The sequence below is a fragment of the Balaenoptera physalus genome (assembly GCF_965194825.1).
Source record: "Balaenoptera physalus genome assembly, chromosome: 1".
NCBI lineage: Eukaryota > Metazoa > Chordata > Mammalia > Artiodactyla > Balaenopteridae > Balaenoptera > Balaenoptera physalus.
In genome coordinates this window covers 26168840-26187660 of record NC_138882.1, presented here as the reverse complement: position 1 = coordinate 26187660, position 18821 = coordinate 26168840, and the positions used below count along the sequence as shown (strand labels likewise).

General features: G+C 35.4%; 1 protein-coding gene across 3 annotated transcripts in view; it reads left to right on the top strand.

Annotated features, from left to right (window-relative positions):
* The window catches only part of CNST (consortin, connexin sorting protein), a 138001-nt gene that overhangs the window by 50320 nt on the left and 68860 nt on the right, over positions 1-18821 (top strand). For 2 of the 3 annotated variants that reach the window (XM_082470241.1, XM_082470242.1), the window contains exon 2: positions 963-1397. The exons of the other annotated variant lie outside the window; for it this stretch is intronic. In XM_082470241.1, coding sequence (XP_082326367.1) covers positions 1013-1397 — 385 coding nt within the window. In that variant the 5' untranslated portion in view covers positions 963-1012. The remainder of the gene's footprint in view (positions 1-962; positions 1398-18821) is intronic. 3 annotated transcript variants of the gene reach the window in all.

Genomic DNA, 18821 nt, shown 5'->3' with positions numbered 1-18821 from the left:
TTTCTATTTGTTAGTTTGAAGAATTTACAAAATTCTTTATCACTGAGTTTTTCTCAAAATTGCTGAAATATTATATTTCATTCGAATCCAAAGTAATACTTGGCAAGCATAAAAATATCTAAATCTGGCTGGCATGATTTTTCTTAAAATGTAATATACTTTTGGATGAGAAGAGAGTGTAAAACATGACTGATACAAGGCTTAAAATCTATTTTGTATATCTTTAAAATGTTAGAAGGATTCTTGGAGTAGATTGAGAGTTTTTTCCAAGTCTTAAACTAAATAGCCTAGAGTTAATCATGGCCCTCTTTTTTTTTTTTTTAATTGTATAAAAGGAATCTGTTGACAATTCTAAGGTACTTTTCAGGGCTTATTTTTAGGAAGGATGTAATGAGAATATAGTATAAATATATGCTACCTGAATTTTCCCCCGTATACTTTTTAAAAAATTTATTTTAAAACTATTTTTAAATGTTTTCATTTGTAAATATTGCTGCTGTTTGGCCATATAACAACTTACACAAGTAACTTTCACTTGTCTGTTAAGTATCCAGGGATAACATGAGTGATTGGTTTTAGCAGACAACCTTATTTAACCATTAATTTCTTTCTTCAAGGCAGTGGTCCCAACGTGATGCACATTAGAATAATCTAGAGAACTTCAAAAAATATATCAGTGTTTGGGCTCGATCCCCAGAGATTTAGATTTCAGAGGTCTGTGATAGAAATTTGACAAGCTCCATAGGCAATAAACATGCAGCCAGGGTTTAGAACCATTGTATTCAAGCAAGAACTAGGTGAGATGGGGTAGGGTTGTAAGTGGGATAGAAGTAGTAGGAATAAGCCTTAGTCATTTCTCTCTTCCCTACTTACAGTAAAACAACCCAGGAGAAGAGGAAAATCAAAGATCAGTGAAAATCCAGAGTTTAAAAAATGAATGTTTTTTCTTTTTGTTATTGTAGACATTGAAGGACTTTAATGAAACTTAAACGGTTCAACAAAAGATGCTCTAATGGATGACAGCGAAACTCCTACATATAATCTGCAGATAGAACCACAAGATGGATGTCATCCTGGTGATGGTGTGGAAAGTATTGTAACATGCTTGCCCTCTGCATCAGATGAAAATGAAAATCAGCTTGATGGGGATGGGGATGGGCATGAGCTTCTGACCAGCAGTGACAGTGCAATGGGCAAACCTGAAGTGTTTGAGCCAGACAGTCTCAACAATAATGAAAGCTGCACATCAAGCTGTGAGGTGGCTGCAACTGAGAACTTGGAAAACACTGCTTGTGAAGGCCCCAAAGATGGACAGGCCTTCTTGAGAAAGGACCAAAAAATACCTGGAAAAAGAAGTTCAAGAAGCAAAAAAGGCACTGTTAAGAAGATACCACAAGGTATTTTTAAAAAATTATTTATACTATTGTTTAAGAATAAAGTCTTCCATCCCATACTGTGTGTATTGTCCTGCTTCTTGCTTTTTCTTCTCTTAATATATTCCAGAACTAGTTCTGTGATAGCACATACAGATACAGCTGTGTGGTATGCCATGCATGTGATGTATGTCTCTATAGTGTTCCATTATATGGGTGTACCATAAAGTATTTAACCACTTCTTTATGGCTGTTCCCAGCATTCTGATGTAATAAATGTGCTGAAATTGACATTCTTTGTACCTGTCTTCTCACTAGGTGCTTTAAATATATATATATATATATATATATATATATATATATATATATATATATATGGCCTCCTTCCTTTATATATTAGACCATTTTCTACCAATATCAGCCTTAAAAGTTTCCTTCTTTCATCACTTTGGCTTTGATTTCTACCCTGTGAGTTTATGGGCTAGTACAATCTTACTCAACCTCTTTATAGGATCTTTCCATCTCACTTAGTAGGTGAGTGGTAAACATTAACATGTAATAATATACATCATCTAACAATGTTGAATAAGACATCTAGCTTTATATTACTTTGGTTACAAAGTAAATCACAGTATTTCTCATCTGGCTTGTAATTTGGCAGTTAAAATTTGGAGCTGTGGACTTTTTTGCCTGAATCACAGGGCACCCTTGGGAAGAGGCAGCCTCTGGTTATTTTTGATCAGAACCATTTGTCTCTAGACAGTTCTCGACACCCTAGACTGGGACTCTTTAGTGTAGCACCACTTTACCCACACTAGCAGCTGCTCTAGTGAACAAAATGGAGTGTCTCCTCTCTTCTGCTTCTTTGGCTGATTAGAAACATAGCCAGTCTGTCCATATCCTATTTTTTATTTGTATTTGTTTATTTGCAGTAAAATATGAAACGTTCCAGTTTCTACAAATCCTTGTTTATTCAATCGGGCAGTTTGATAACTTTTTAATGTAACTCATTAAACTCATTTGGCTTTCCAATTAATGGATCCCTTTTTCTTTGCTTTTCCTTAGTAGACTTAAAGCAAATTAAAAAAATTTTTGACAAGAGATATGAAAGCATTTTCTTAAAAGAACTAAGTGTAAACAGATGATATATACAGTGCTATCTGTATATAAATTGATTTATTCAGTAACCATAATTCAAGTGCTATTTGTTCCTTTCTAATCTGATCTAGTGATGTTTTTAAGAACTGAGACCTAGTTGCATATATGTAAGGGTCAGTCATAGCTTCAAGATTCATGGCTCCTTTTATTTCTTCTTTCCATGACCTATTCCAGTTACCCTAGGTGTGATTATTTAATTTCAAGTTATTCAGTGATTATCAGTGAGCAGATATGTATGAAATTACTGTCCCCTTATGCATTTGAAATATATGATTTATAGAAGTTAGGGGCAGCCTTTATACAGATTATTTTAAAAATTATTTTATATATCTTTAATAAAATGAGTTTAAGAGTGTAAGAAAACTGAATTAGGAGTTGTACAACCTAAGTTCAAATCTTACTTCTGGTTCTGGGTCACTTGGTGAGACTTAACCATTCTGTACTTTAGTTTCCTCATCTGTGTAATAATGATGTTCATCTACATATATCTATAAAACTCCTTTCTGAGCTGTGAATTTCTCAGATTTCTGAATAGAAATGGTATAGTCTAAACTCAATTAAAATTTGGTGATTCACCTCCAGTGTATCTATAGAGTTTTTCATGTGTAAGCGGTACGTTGGTACATTTTTGTTTTTAATCATCATCTTTAGCTGGAGTACTGCAAAAGACTCCTAAAGATGTCCCCCATCTTGTTTCTTGCTAATCCATTCTTCATGTCAAAACTAAAAATGCGCAGAGTTTATGGTTAGAGATCTATGGGCATATTTACTCTTTGCTATTTAATTCTAAGATCCTAAGTAAATAATGTTTCACAAAATTAGCAGATAAGTACTTTTCTAATAATAGAGTAGCTTCTCAAATGTGAAATGAAATGACATATAAAACATGATATTCAATTCCAAACCAGAAATAAGTTTTTTGTAGGTGGATGCCCTCTCAACAGTTTTTTGGTAACATACATTAAGGTGAATTTATTCACTATTATGCTTACCTGGTTTAATTTGTAGTAATTTTTAATATATCCAAAAGCTAGTACTAGGGGAAAAAATTGGAGCAATAGTATTAGGGGACATCATTATTTACTGGTTTTCTGGAAGCAGCATTTCTGTAAACCTGCTAAAACCTGGAACTCGTCCCCAGGAAAAGTCCAGTTGGCATTATGTTACAAGAATTTTTTTTTTCTTAAGAGAATGGAGCAGGGTTTCAAGCTGCATTACATCAAGTTTTCACTGTGGTTAAATCTGGTGTAGCTTTAGGTAAATATCCTAAAAATGAATGAAAATGAATCAATAATATTTTAAAATTTTTTATTGAAGTATAGTTGAAACCAATAAATTTTTAACAGCTTGATTGAGAGATAATTCACATACTATCTAATTCACTCATACATTTAAAGTATACAGCAGTTCAGTGATTTTTAGTATATTCACAAAGCCGTGCAATCATTACCACAGTCAGTTTTAGAACATTTTCATCACCACAAAAAGAAATCCCTTACCTATTAGCAGTCATTCCCCATTTCTCAGACTCTGCCCTTAAACAGCCTATGAGAGCTCTCATGGGCATGCGTTTGTCAAATTCCCTTGGAGTTTCGTGAAGTTCATTTCTTGAAATGCTTTTTCAGATCTGCTGTATATAAAATCTAAATATTGAGTTTAGGATAGTCAGACAAATGTGTATCCTAACTAAGTGAACCTTTTATATGAAAGGAGAAAATAAATAATGGTTTTTGAGTTCAGGACAGTCTGGCTGGAGGCAGAGGTGCTTAAATAATCAGGTAAGCTTGTAGAGCTAGACATTGGCTTAGTGTGGCTCATTAAATTTCCTAACGAAATTAGAGCTCTGCTTCTTTAAGGGCTCAGCAACGCAAACAAGCTGTAAGAAGTGCTGTTCTTTCCACTCAAGAAAAGTGCTCTTTGTGGCATATGAGAAGAAAATAAGGATAATCTTTTGAATGTTTATATGTCAGAGTCTGCTATGATGGCACATTCCTACTAAAACACTTTAAACATGACTGATTTTTTCAGCTAGTGAAAGTAGTGGTCTTTCATCCTTGTTTGAGTCCCATCCCCCAAAACAGTCCTGAGGTATTAATAGTAATTTTCAAGACGCTGCCTAAAATAAAGTTGTGGCTGTTTTGATGTCTTTCCTTCTTTATATTGACATTGAAAAAAATGCCTTCATTGCTGTAATTTCATATTATGATTCTTTGAGCCATTGCATAACTAAATTCCTCAAATCACCTGCATATGCTCATGCATATCTTGGCCATAAGTTTGGAAAATGGATCAGAAATAAATTTTAATACATGGTTTTGTAGTTCCTGTGCTAGACTCTCTGTGCTTTGTTCCTTTTTTTTTCCTTCCAAAATTTCCTCTCTCAAAGGTTCAAGTTAGTGCCATGAAAATAGAGAGAAGAGTGCTCAACATTTAAATATCTTCAGTTGCTGGCTAAACACATTTAAGCAGTTGAAAGGAAATATTCCTTCCTTTTCCTCAACACTACGTACTAGTATTATGAGAGATAAAGTTGAAAATGAGCCAGCTTCCTTCTGACCTGACCTGGGGTCAAAGGGATATCTTATGTAATTATAGCATAATTACCATTTGCTTTGCATGGCACATTCTCCTCCTGTGCCCTCAGGTGGCAGCCTCTGCCCTTAGAGGGAGCAGCACAGGTCTGTGGTTAGGAGCTCAGGCCACAGTCAATCTGCCCTGTGACCTAAGGCAAGCGACCTGACTCCTCTCAGCCTGGCTCCTTATAAATTAATGGCTAAGGATGAAGTGAAGCACTTAGTAGACATTCCAAGTGGTAGCACTGTTTTCTAGATTGGGCGTTGTTGTCTGATAGGATAATTATCTTTGTCAACTGAAAAAAAAAAAAAAAAAAGCACAACCTAACAGTTGAGAATTAAGTTTTATTTGGCGACAAAACTGAGAACTTAAGCCCGGGAGACAGCCTCTCAGATAGCTCTAAGGAACTGCTCTGAAGAGGTAAGGGAGGAGCCAGGATACGTAGGAGTTTTTGCAACAAAGGCCAGGTAGCCGGAACATCAAAAGATCACTGTTAACTAAAGAAAACCAGACATCTCAAGGAATTTAGCGCTTTTCTATGAATGGGAAGATGCAAGAGTCTGGGCTCATTGAAATCATTCCTTTGATATACACCTCAGCTTTCTGGGGCCAGTATCCTGTGCTTTCTTGTCCTGAGTCTCCTCTGGGTGCATCATTGGGGTGGCTGCAGTGGCTGACTGTTAGAGGGTGGGCATCCTCTTTCTATCCTGAGTTCCCTCAGGGTTCACCTTCTGGGCAGCTGTACTGTGATGGCTTGGTGGCTGCAACATCCTTTGTTTACTGATATGGCAGGCAACATTTTTTCTTTAACATCTTACTAAGTTCACTGATTCTTTTACCTGCTTGCTCAAGTCTGCTGTTGAATCCCCTTAGTGAAGTTTTCATTTCAATCACTGTATTTTTAAGTCCCAGTGTTTTTGTTTCACTTCTGTTGGTAATTACTATCTCTTTAATTGATATTCTTATTTTGTTCATAACATTGTTTTCCTGATTTCCTTTAGTTCTTTGTCCATGGTTTCCATTAGCTCTTTGGGCATATTTAAGACAGGTGATTTAAAGTGTTTTTCTAATCCAACATTTGGGCTTCCTCAAGGATGCTTCTGTCAGTTTATTTCCTCTGAATGGGCCATACTTTAATGTTTCTTTGTATGCTGTGTGACTTTTTGTTGTTGAAAACTGGACACTTGAATATTATAATGTGGTAACTCTGGAAATTATATTCTCCCTCTTAAGGTTGGCTGTTCTTGATTGAAGTCATGGTTTGTATTCCTTTTCCATTCCTTATGGCTCTATGCTTAGGTCCTTCCTTTAACACTTAGCCAGGCCATTTACAATTCTGCCTCAGCCTTCACTTCCTGCTGCCACTGAGCTTATTCATCCAGTGGGGAAAGCTTAAGGTGTTCTCCCGTCCCTTCTAAGCATGCATCCTGGCCTGGGCATATGTGTAACTTTCTAAATTCCCTAGTATATGCCAGCGCTTTTGAATGCTCTGATTTCCCAAAGAAACTCTATCCCTGGCCTTTGCTCCCTGGTTTTAAGTAGTCTATTGTATACCTCAGTTGTGAATTTTTTGCCCCAGGTGGCTGCAGATTTTTTGATCACCTGATAGTGTAACAAAGCAAGGGCTTCTGTGCCCCCAGCAGAAACTCCGGCACAAACTCTGAGAGCTGGTGTTTGCAGTAAAATAAGGGTTTTTTGCAAGGCACCAAGTGAGGGAGTGGGAACCAAGTCTTAGATCCAATTCAACTTGGTCTTTAAGTTATGGGTTTTTTTTGTTTTTGTTTTTGTTTTTTTTTTTTTTTTTAGGGGAAGAAAGAGAGGCTGGGATTGTCATTTTGTGACATTTCTTAGTCAGTGTTTCAGGAGTCAGTATGTCTCTGGTTTACAATTTTCAGGCCAGGTGGTCCATAGCTTCGGGAAATCTATTAGCTTATCTTGCCTTAGAGAAACAACTTGAGTTTGTATGTTAATGATGATATCTATAATAGTAATTTTAGTACATTAATGATACTGTTATCGACAACAGCAATTTTAGTCATCTGACTGGTATGTTTGTGTTCAGTTAGCACAGGATTGAGGTCAGAGAGGACAAGAAAGGGAATGAAGTTTTGCATAGAGAGATTGATCTTAAACTCAGCAAGAGAACTTGGTTTTAGGGGCACTTGGTATAAGTAATGCTTGCCAGCAAAGCCTGCTGCTTTTCTGCTCTGAGGGGGTTCTGAGTTAGGTGAAACAGAGGTTGAACACCTTGCATCAGTCCTTCAGGTAGTCCCAGACAGGTTCGAATAGACAAACAATAATTTTCAAGTAAGGTCTGCCCTGCTTCCTTTGGAACCAGAGACCAGCGTCCCGTATAGGGAGGGTGCTGCTGTCTTCAAGACTGCTGCTGAGCTGGAGAGGGCAAGGGTTTTAATATGCTACAAATCTCGCCTACCAGTTTTACAATGCCTTTTTCTTGATTCAGCATTCACTTTGTTGCTGTATACCTGTGACTCTTTTTCCAGAGTTCTGACAAAGTTGATTTCGGTAGTTCTAGTTTTTTTGTTGTTTTTTTTGTTTTTTTAAATATTTCTATGAAGGAATGGGAGTTTGGAGCTGCCTACTCCATGATTTTGCTTATATCACTCAATGCCTTTTAATTTTAGGGTTTCCAATAGCAAGAGCTATGCCCAGATGCATAGATTTAAAATGCTCTGAAGAATACTACTGTTTCATATTTTTGTTTGATAGCACCTTTTTAGATAGGGATGCTGTTGATTAAGAAACATCACCTCAATCTTTGGGAAGTGATATTATCTTTGTTTTAGAGATGGAGGGGGCAAAAAGCTTAAATATTGAAGCCTCATGAGGATCCAGTGGTTGAGAAGGAGTTTAAATGCAATAGAGCTCCAGGAAAACAGTTTGGTAGTTCCTAAAAAGTTAAACATAGAATTACCATTTAATTCAGCAATTCTACTTCTAGACATATACCCAAGGTAATTGAAAGTAAGGACTCAGATACCTGTACACCAGTGTTCATGGCAGCATTATTCACAGAAACCAAAAGGTGTTAACAACCCAAATGTCCATTGACAAAATGTATGAAACAAACAAAATGTATGGAAAAAAACCATATATATGGAAACATTCTTCAGCCTTAAAAGGAGTGATAATCTGATATATGCTACAACATGGATAAGCCTTGAAGACATTATGCTGAGTGAAACAAGCCAGACACAAAAGGACAAATATTGTTTGATTTCACTTATATGAGGTACTTAGACTAGGCAAATTCATGGAGACAGAAAGTAGAGTAGAGGTGTCGACTGAGGAAAAAGAAGGCAGAACCTAGCAGTTGAGAACGTTTAATTTGGCAGACTTTCTGAAGACCTAAACACAGGAGGCAGCCTCTCAGATAGCTCTGTGTGGCTATTCCCAAGAGGTAAAGTAAAAGCCAGGAGATACAGCAGTTTCTGCAACAAAAACCAGCTAGTCAGAACATGGAAAGATGACTCTTAATTAAAGAAAACCAGACATCTCAAGTTAATGAATTTAGTGCTTTTCTATGTACAGGAAGATGTGAGAGTCTGGGCTCATTGAAATCATTCCTTTGATATGCATCATAATTATCTAGGGCCAGTATCCTGCTTTTTTCCATCCTGAATCCCATCAGGGTGCACCATTGGGGGGCCGCTGCAGTGGCTGGTGATGGTGGCAGGCAGCTTGTTTGTCTCCATCCTGAGTTCCCTCAGGGCTCACCGTCTGGGCAGCTGCAGTGGCTAATGGCTTGATGGCCACAACATCCTTTGTTTACTGATGTGGCAGAGGATTCCAGATGTGAAGCAGGAGGGGAATGGGGAGCTAGTGTTGAATGGGTACAGAGTTTTTGGGGTGATGAGAAAGTTCTGGAAATGGTTAGTGGTGATGGCTGTACAACATCGTGAATGTAATTAATGTCACTGAATTGTACAGTTCAAAATGGTTAAAATGGTTTTATGTTACCTATAAAAAAAAAATCACCAAAACAAATTCATAGAGTTCCAAACTCACTGGTATGGACATACAGAGTTAATTTGATTGCAGCTTGCTGAGTTTTAAACAAAAGTTCTTGAGTATTTATTGAGCACTTACTGTGTGACTGCCACCATGATGCATGCTTTGTATGAAATATCTCATTTAATCTTCTCCAGAGCCTTACTAAGTACCACAATTAGCCTCAATCTACAGATGAGGAATCTGAAAGCACAGAGATAAGTAACTTGCCCAATATCATATTGCTCACAAGTGACACTCTCAGGATTTGATCCCAGGCAGTCTGACTTCAGACTGAGCCTGATTGTTAAACCATGCTATTTGACTCTTTCTGAATTTTAATGTGTGTTTAAAGGAGAGTTCTGTTTCATGTTTGACTCACTATACTTTGCCTTTTCTCTGAGTATGTTGCCAGCCGTGCTTCTTCAGAACAATTCCTGCTTGCCAGCTTCAGCAAGATGAAACATAATCAGAGAAAGGGGTGATGGTTCACTCTGAAGGAAGTGGTGGAGTTTGGTTTGTTTCAGCAATTGTCTGTGAATCCTGGTATAACTTTTCCTCAGATTTCGTTATTAGATCTAGCCTCAATGTAGTGAAAGGGACCTTCGACAACTGGGTCAAGGAAAGTATTTTTATGAAAGCAGTGAATGTAGTTTTTTTCCTAATACTTTTCTTCAAAAAGCTCAGTGTTCTTAGTTGAAAAAGAGAGGTCATGGAATTGTGGATAAATAGCAGTGTCTCTTACTTTATTTCTTATCTAAATGTAATTTCTGAGGAGAGTCTGTACAGGGCAGTATCCCCGTTTAACAGGTAGGAAAATTAAGAGGTTGACTTGCCTAGAGTTGCAGAACTAGAAAGCAGTCGATTTGGGATTCAAACCCAGGCACCTGACTTCAGAGCCAAGGCTCTCATTTAATCTCTGATGAATTTCAATTGCTTCATCTACAATTTCTAATACCTACTTTATACTGTTGTGAGAATCCAGTGGCATAGTGAATATGGGCTTGTAGTATACTCCATGGTACCTACTCAAATTTAACCAACTTTTTCCCCAAGAAGTATTTTAAGTACCTGCTCTGCGTCAGGCACTGTGCTCAGTATTGATGTCACAATGGTTAATCATACCCCTGCCCTTTAAAAGCTGACAGACCAGGCAGAGGGAACAGCATGAACAAAAAGCAGACTGTTTTCTAAAGCCCCACAAACCTGCATATAAGATAGCCTCCTTATACTCTTGAGTAGTAGTATGCAGTATATGAAATGCATTAAGCCTTCAGTTTTTAAAATTGAAGTATAGTTGTTTTACAATGTTGTGTTAATTTCTGCTGTACAGCAAAGTGATTCAGTTATACATACGTATACATTCTTTTTTTCATATTCTTTTCCATTATGGTTTATCACAGGATACTGAATATAGTTCCCTGTGCTATACAGTAGGACCTTGTTGTTTATCCATTCTGTATATAATAGCCTACATCTGCTCACCACAACCTCCCACTCCATCCCTCTCCCAGCACCCTCCCCCTTGGCAACCACAAGTCTGTTCTCTGTGAGTCTGTTTCTGTTTCGTAGATAGGTTCATTTGTGTCATATTTTAGATTTCACATCTAAGTGATAGCATGTGGTATTTGTCTTTCTCTTTCTGGCATACTTAGTATGATAATCTCTAGTTGCATCCATGTTGCTGCAAATGGCATTATTTCATTCTTTTTCATGGCTGAGTAGTGTGTGTGTGTGTGTGTATGTGTGTATACATACACCATATCTTCTTTATCCATTCATCTGTTGATGGACATTTAGGTTGTTTCCATGTCTTGGCTATTGTGAATAGTGCAGCTATTAACATAGGGGTGAAATGCATTAAGCCTTTAAATAACCCTTCTCCCATCCCCAAACATCCCCATCAGCTTAGTTTACATTATTACTTTCACTATTTTATCCTAAGTATAGTCATTGCTGCTATCTTTACCTAGGCCTTGATATCTTCTATGTAGCATCTTTTCAACCCCCATTTTGCCTGTGATAATTTTTCATTATCTTGATTAATTACTACCTAAGGTATGAGATTTTTACCTTTAAATTATCTAGTCATATCATTCTCCCTGTCACGCAGAGAAACAGTTAATATCCCTTCGGTATATTAACAAATGGCAGATCAATGCTAGATTATTAAAGAAGAATACTATGAGTAATTATGTCAGGGTACATTCCTAATGTTTTAGGGTAAAGGATAGTAGTACTGTTCTCCCACAGGTGTGTCTCTTGACCACTATCAGAGACAGATTCTAAACTGAATAAAATAACTCTGTGTCAAAACTGACACAAAATTCAGGTGGTATGATGAATTGAACACAATCTCTCAGTTAAGGTAATTCCTCTAATCTCTGGACCAAGGCAGTTACAAGTAATTTTTTAAAAAATGTAAAACCTCAATAGGTACATGTAAACTATGATGTCTATTTTAGAGCTTGATGAAGTTGACAGATATTAAATTAAATGAAGGCCTATGATTGACTGTCACCACCTACATATACTTATAAATAGAATCACCAAATTGCTTAATGGGGTGTTTTAACTATAGCCCATTTGACGTTCACAGATGAAGATAAATAGAATTTTTTGCTCTTATGTGGATGTGTAGATTCATATCTAGTAAAAGAAAGCTTCTTTTATATTGAATGACAATTTGTAATTAAGGTGAACTTATATGTGCTGATACATGTTTTGATTTGGCTTTTCTCAGTAACTATAAATATATCTTTACCAGAAAACTTCTAAGATATTTAGAAGAAATTTTTGTATTAATTGATGATATATTCTTAATTTTTTCAAGCAAAACTTTTGTAAGACCACGTGACATGAGAAGTAATGACATAAAAATTATTTTGAAATCTACATGGAAAAATACTGAAACTTCCATGTTATGTCATAAATGCTTGATTACTATTACTTTAAAATGTTTTAGTACATTATAAAGGTATCAATTCACAATATGCTAATCTTTCTGAGTACTCATGGGTATGCTAGTGTTTATTTTCTTTATTGTCTTTATTAAAAATAAGTTTAATCATGTTCAAACTTATATTGGTGACTAATAAATAAGCAATTTAATACTCCAATGTAGTTTTTATAATTCCTATTATTCACCATGACATTAGCAATATGAGCTTCATTAGCTTTATTTACACTTTGCTCTGAATGTTTTCTTCAAAATGAAAAAAAAAATGTAAAAGCACACTGTCTCAGAAGTGCTTTATGATTCCTGTGACCTTTTTAATTCAAGTGACAGTAAAACCTCTTTTTAGGATAAGCTTTGGGAGCACACCTACCTTTTACATTCACTATCTCATTTAATTCTCACAATAATTCTATAAGTTAGAGAGTGCCCAGATTACAGATCAGGAAACTGCGGGGTGAAGAGATTGACAGATGTGCCGCAGGTACAGCTAATACATAGTGGAAGCAGGATGGGTGCTTAGGGCTGCCCTGATTTCCCTGTCATTCTTCTTCCAACTCTTTGGGGATAGATAGTTTTCTCAGTATGAGTTCTTTATCCTAGTAATGTGAAATTAATAAGGACGTATTTTAAGTAGTTTAAAAATCGATTATCTAGAATATGGCTAAATACTGTTTTCCTATTGAATATTTTGTGTGCCTAAGGCAAAGTATATCCTTGTCATTTAATAACATGTATAATAACAATTTATATGTTTCTTTAAACCATGATAAAATTATTATCCTTAAAGCTTGACAACACTGGAAACAAACCTGCTTTTTAGTATGGAATGTGGCAGAATTCTTGCAAGGCCATGCACTTATTTTCTTGCATGAAACTCTGATATGCCACTGTTTATGCAATCTACATTTTATGCAAAGTTAGTCACAGTGGTTAAAAAAATACAGTGTGTGTGGGAGGGCAGTTAGAAGATACTCGTATTAGACAGGTACCCTTACCTTCAATTTTCTTAAATAATTGAATAACCTTGTATACAGCAGTATTTTACATTTCATTTAATTAATTTATTTAAATTGTACATATTTAAGGTGTACAACATGATGGTTTGATATACATAGTGAAATGATTACTACAGTCAAGCTAGTTAACATATCTCCTCACGTAGTTACCGTTTATTGTGTGATGACTGCAACTGAAATCTACTCTCAGTATATTTTCAGTGTTCAATACAGTATTATTAAGTATAGTCATCATGCCTGTACATTAGATTTCTAGATTTATGCATCCTACATAACTACAACTCTGTACCTTTTGACCAACATCTCCCCGTCTGCCCCCACCAGTCCCTGGGAACCATCATTATACTACTTTGCTTCTATGAGTTTCACTTAAAAAAAAAAGTTTTTTTTTTTTTTAGATTGCACATGTAAGGTGAAATCATGCAGTGTTTGTCTTTCTCTGCCTAGCTTATTTCACTTAGCATAATGTCCTCCAAGTTCATCCAAGTTGTCGCAACAGGCAGGATTTCCTTCTTTCTCATGGCTGAGTAATATTCCATTTTATATGTGTACCACCTCTTCTTCGGCTGTTCATCCATTGACAGACACTTGTATTATTTCCATATCTGGTCTATTATAAGTAATGCTGTAATGAACCTGGGGGTGCAGATATCTCTTTGAGTCTTGATTTCATTTCCTTTGGGTATATACCCAGAAGTAGGTTAGCTGGATAATATGGTAGTTCTAGTCTTAACGTTTTTGAGGAATGTTTGTCCTGTTTTCCACAATGGTTGTACCAATTTACATTTTCACCAACAGGGTACAATCAAATTGTTTTCTTGCTATTCATTTGTTTGAATTCCTTATATATTTCGGATATTAATCCCTTTTCAGATGGGATGGTTTGCAAATATTTTCTCCCATTTCATAGGTTGTCCCTTCACTTTGTTGATTGTTTCCTTTACTGTGCAGAGGCTTTTTAGTTTGATGAAATCCTGTCTTCTACTTTTGCTTTTGTTGTCTGTGCTTTTGGTGGCATGTCTGAAACATTATTGCCTAGACCAATGTCAAGAAGATTTTCCCCTATGTTTTGTTCTGATTGTTGTATGGTTTCAGGTCTTACATTTAAATCTTCAATTCATATTGAGTTGATTTTTGTATATGTAGTAAGATATGGGTCCAATTTCATTCTTCCACATGTGGAAAACCAGTTTTCTCAGTACCATTTATTGAAGAAACTATCCTTTCTCCAATTGTTTGTTTCTTGCATCTTTGATGAAGTTCATAATTGTGTGGATTTATTTCTGAGCTCTCTGTTGTGTTCCATTGGTCTGCATGTCTGTTATTATTGCCAACCATCTTATTTTGAATACTAAAACTTTGTTTGTAGTATTTTTTGAAATCAGGTACTGTGATGCCTCTTTGTTCTTTTTGCTCAAGACTGCTGTGGCTATATGTGATCTTTTGTGGTTCCATATAAATATTAGGACTTTTTTCTATTTCTTTGAAAACTGCCATTGAAATTTTGATAGGGATTCCATTGAATCTGTAGATTGCTATGAGTAGTATAGATATTTTAAAATCCTTCCAACCCATGAACATAGTATATCTTTCTATTTATTTGTGTCTTCTTAGTTCCTGTCATCAATATTTATTGTTTTCAGTGTACAGAGCTTTCCCCTACTTGGTTAAATTTATTCCTAAGTACTTGATCGTTTTAAAGCTATTGTAAATAGGATTTTTCTTCTTTATTTCTTTTTCAGATGGTTCATTGTTAGTGTATAGCAACGCAACTGATTTTTGTATGTTGATTGTGTATTCTGCAACTTTACTGAAATCATTTATTAGTTCTAACAGTTTTTTAGTGGCATCTTGAGGGTTTTCTAAGATCATATCATCTGCAAACAGAGACAGTTTTACTTCTTCCTTTTTGAGTTTGATGCCTTATATTTCTTTTTCTTGCCTAATTGCTCTGGCTAGGAATTCCAGTACTGTGTTGAATAGGAGTGGTGAGAGTGGGCACCTTTGCCTTGTTCATGACCTTAGAGGAAACTATTTTAAGCTTTCACTGTTGAGTATGATGTTATCTGTGGGTTTGTCATATATAGCTTTTATTATGTTGAGGTTTCCGTCTGTACCTTCTATGTCAAGAGTTTTATCAGGAAAGGATATTGAATTTTGTTAAATAACTTTTCCCACATCTACTGAGATGATCATATGATATTTATCCTTCATTCAGTTAATGTGCTGTATCACATCGATTGATTTCTGTATGTTGAACCATCCTTGCATTCCAGAAATAAATCCTGCTTGATCATGGTGTCTGATCCCTTAAATGTGCTGTTGAATTCAATTTCCTAGTATTTTGTTGAGAATTTTTACATCTGTATTCATCAGAGATATTGGTCTATAGTTTACTTTTCTTGTAGTATCTTTATTTGGCTTTAGTACTGAGGTAATGCTGGCTTTGTAAAAAATGGGATTGGAACTGTTCCCTCTTCTTTGATTTTTGGAAGAATTTGAGAAGGAGTGACATTAATTTTTCATTAAATATTTAGTAGAATTCACCAATGAAACTATCTGGGCTTGGGCTTTTCTTTGTTGGGAGGTTTTTGATTACTGATTCAATCTCCTTACTCATTACTGGTCTGTTCATATTTTCTATTCATAATTCAGTCTTGGTAGGGTGTATGTTTCTAGGAACTTATCCATTTCTTCTTGGTCAGCCAATTTGTTGACATACAAATTTTTCATAATAGTCTCTTTTTTTTTTTTAAACATCTTTATTGAAGTATAATTGCCTTACAATGGTGTGTTAGCTTCTGCTTTATAACAAAGTGAATCAGTTATACACATACACTATGTTCCCATAGCTCTTCCCTCTTGCATCTCCCTCCCTCCCACCCTCCCCATCCCACCCCTCTAGGTGGTCACAAAGCACCGAGCTGATCTCCCTGTGCTATGTGGCTGCTTCCCACTAGCTATCTATTTTACATTTGGTAGTGTATATATGTCCATGACACTCTCTTACCCTGTCACATCTCACCCCACCCCCTCCCCATATCCTCAAGTCCATTCTCTAGTAGGTCTGTGTCTTTATTCCCGTCTTGCCACTAGGTTCTTCATGGCCTTTTTTTTTTTTTTTCCTTAGATTCCATATATATGTGTTAGCATATTGTGTTTGTTTTTCTCTTTCTGACTTACTTCACTCTGTATGACAGACTCTAACTCCATCCACCTCATTACAAATACAAAGAAGATGTGGCACATATATACAATGGAATATTACTCAGCCATAAAAAGAAATGAAATGGAGGTATTTGTAATGAGGTGCATAATAGTCTCTTATGATCCTTTTTATTTCTGTGGTATTAGTTGTAATGTCTTCTTTTTCATTTCTGATTTTATTTATTTGAGACCTTTCTTTTTTTCATAGTGTAGCTAAAGATTCGTCAATTTTGTTTATCTTTTCAAAAAACCAACTCATTGTTTCATTGGTCTTTTCTATTGTTTTTCTAGTCTCTATTTCATTTGTTTCTACTCTAATCTTTATTGTTTCTTTCCTTTTGCTAACTTTGGGCTTAGTTTGTTCTTTTTCTAGTTCCTTGAGGTATAAGGTTAGTTTGTTTATTTGAGATCTTACTTTTTTTGTAATGTGGGCATTGATCACTATATAGTTTCTTCTTATTGCGGCTTTTTCTGCATCACATAAGTTTTGATAAGTTGTGCTTTCATTTTCATTTTTCTCAAGATACTTTGTACTTCCCTTTTGATTTCTTTTTTGATCCATTGGTTGTTCTGGAGTGTGTTGTTTAATTTTCACTTACTTACGAATTTCCCAAATTTCGTCCTGTTATTGATTTCTAGTTTTATAACATTGTGGTCAGAAAAGACACTGGATATGATTTCAGACTTAAAATTTGTTAAGACTTGTTTTGTGGCCTAACATATGATCTATCCTGGAGAATAATTTGATAAGATGCTGTACTCTATTGCTGTTAGACACAATGTTTTATATAGTTCTGTTAGGGCCTTTTCTGTAGTGTTCTTCAAGTCCACTGTTTCCTTTTCATTATCAGTCTGTATGATCTATTCATAGTTGAAAGTGGGGTATTGAAGTCCTCTACTATTATTATATTACTGTCTATTTCTCTCTTCAGTTTAGTTAATATGTGCTTATATATATTTATATATGTGCTTGGTTACATATCTGTTTACAATTATTATATGCTCTTGATAAACTGACCCCTTTATCATTATATGTGACCTTTGTCTCTTTTGACAGTTTTTGACTTAAACTCTATTTTGTCTGATACAAGTACAGCCACTCCTCCTCTCTTTGTTTATCATTTGCATATAATACTTTTTTCATCCCTCACTTTCAGCCTTTGTGTGCCTTAAAGCTAAAGTGAATCTCTTGCAACAATTGTTGGATCTTGTTTTTTAAACCATTCAGGCACCCTATGTTTTTTGATTAGAGAATTTAATCCATGTACACTTGAAGTAATTATCAGTAGGTGAGGATTTACTATTGCCATTTTATAAATTGTTTTCTGACTGTTTTGTAGTTCCTTTCTTCCTTTCTTTCCGTCTTCATTATTTGATAATTTTTATAGTGTTATGCTTTGATATCTTTATCTTTTGTGTGTCTACTGCAGGTTTTTTTTTTTTTTTTGGTTACCATGAGACTTATATAAAACATCATATATATATATATATATATATACACACACACACACATAATATTGTATTTTTAGCTGATAACAGCTTAACTTTTACCATAATCAAAAAGTACAGTTTAAGGAATTCCCTGGAGGTCCAATGGTTAGGACTCTGCACTTTCATTGCTGAGGCTTGGGTTCAATCCCTGGACAGGGAACTAAGATCCCACAAGACGCAGAGTGTGGCAAAAAAAAAAAAAAAAGTAGTTTAACTTCTCCTCCCCCGACATTTTATGTTATTGATGTCACAATTTACATCTTAAATATATGGTTTATCCATTAACACTTTATTGTAGCTATAGTTACTCATAATACTTCTGTCTTTTAACTGTTATACCAGAGTTAAAAGTGTTTACATCAATCATGTGATACATCACATTAACAAAATGAAGAATAAAAATCATATGATCATCTCAATAGATGCAGAAAAAGCTTTTGACAAAATCTGACACCAATTCATGATAAAAACTCTCCACAAATTGGGTATAGAGGGACTATACCTCAGCATAATAAAGGCCATACTTGACAAGCCCACAGCTAATGTTATACTCAACTGTGAAAAGCTGAAAGCAGTCCCTCTGAGATCAAGAACAAGAAAAGGATGCCCACCTTTGTCACTTTTTTTCAACATAGTATTTGAAGTCTTCCATCAGATGAGAAAAAGAAAAGGAATCCAAATGGGAAAGGAAGAAATAAAACTGTTACTGTTTGCAGATGACATGATAACTATGCATAGAAAATCCTAATGATGCCACCAAAAAACTATTAGAACTCATCAATGAATTTGGCAAAGTTGCAGGATAAAAAATTAGTACACAAAATCTGTTGTGTTTCTATATACTAACAACAGACTATCAGAAAATAAAATTAAGGAAACGGCCCCATTTACAATTGTATCAAAAAGAATAAAATACGTAAATCTAAGGAGGTAAAATACCTGCACTGAGAAAGCTACAACACTGATAAAAAAAACTGAAGATAACACAGATTGAAAGATATACCATGCTCATGGATTGGAAGAATATTGTTA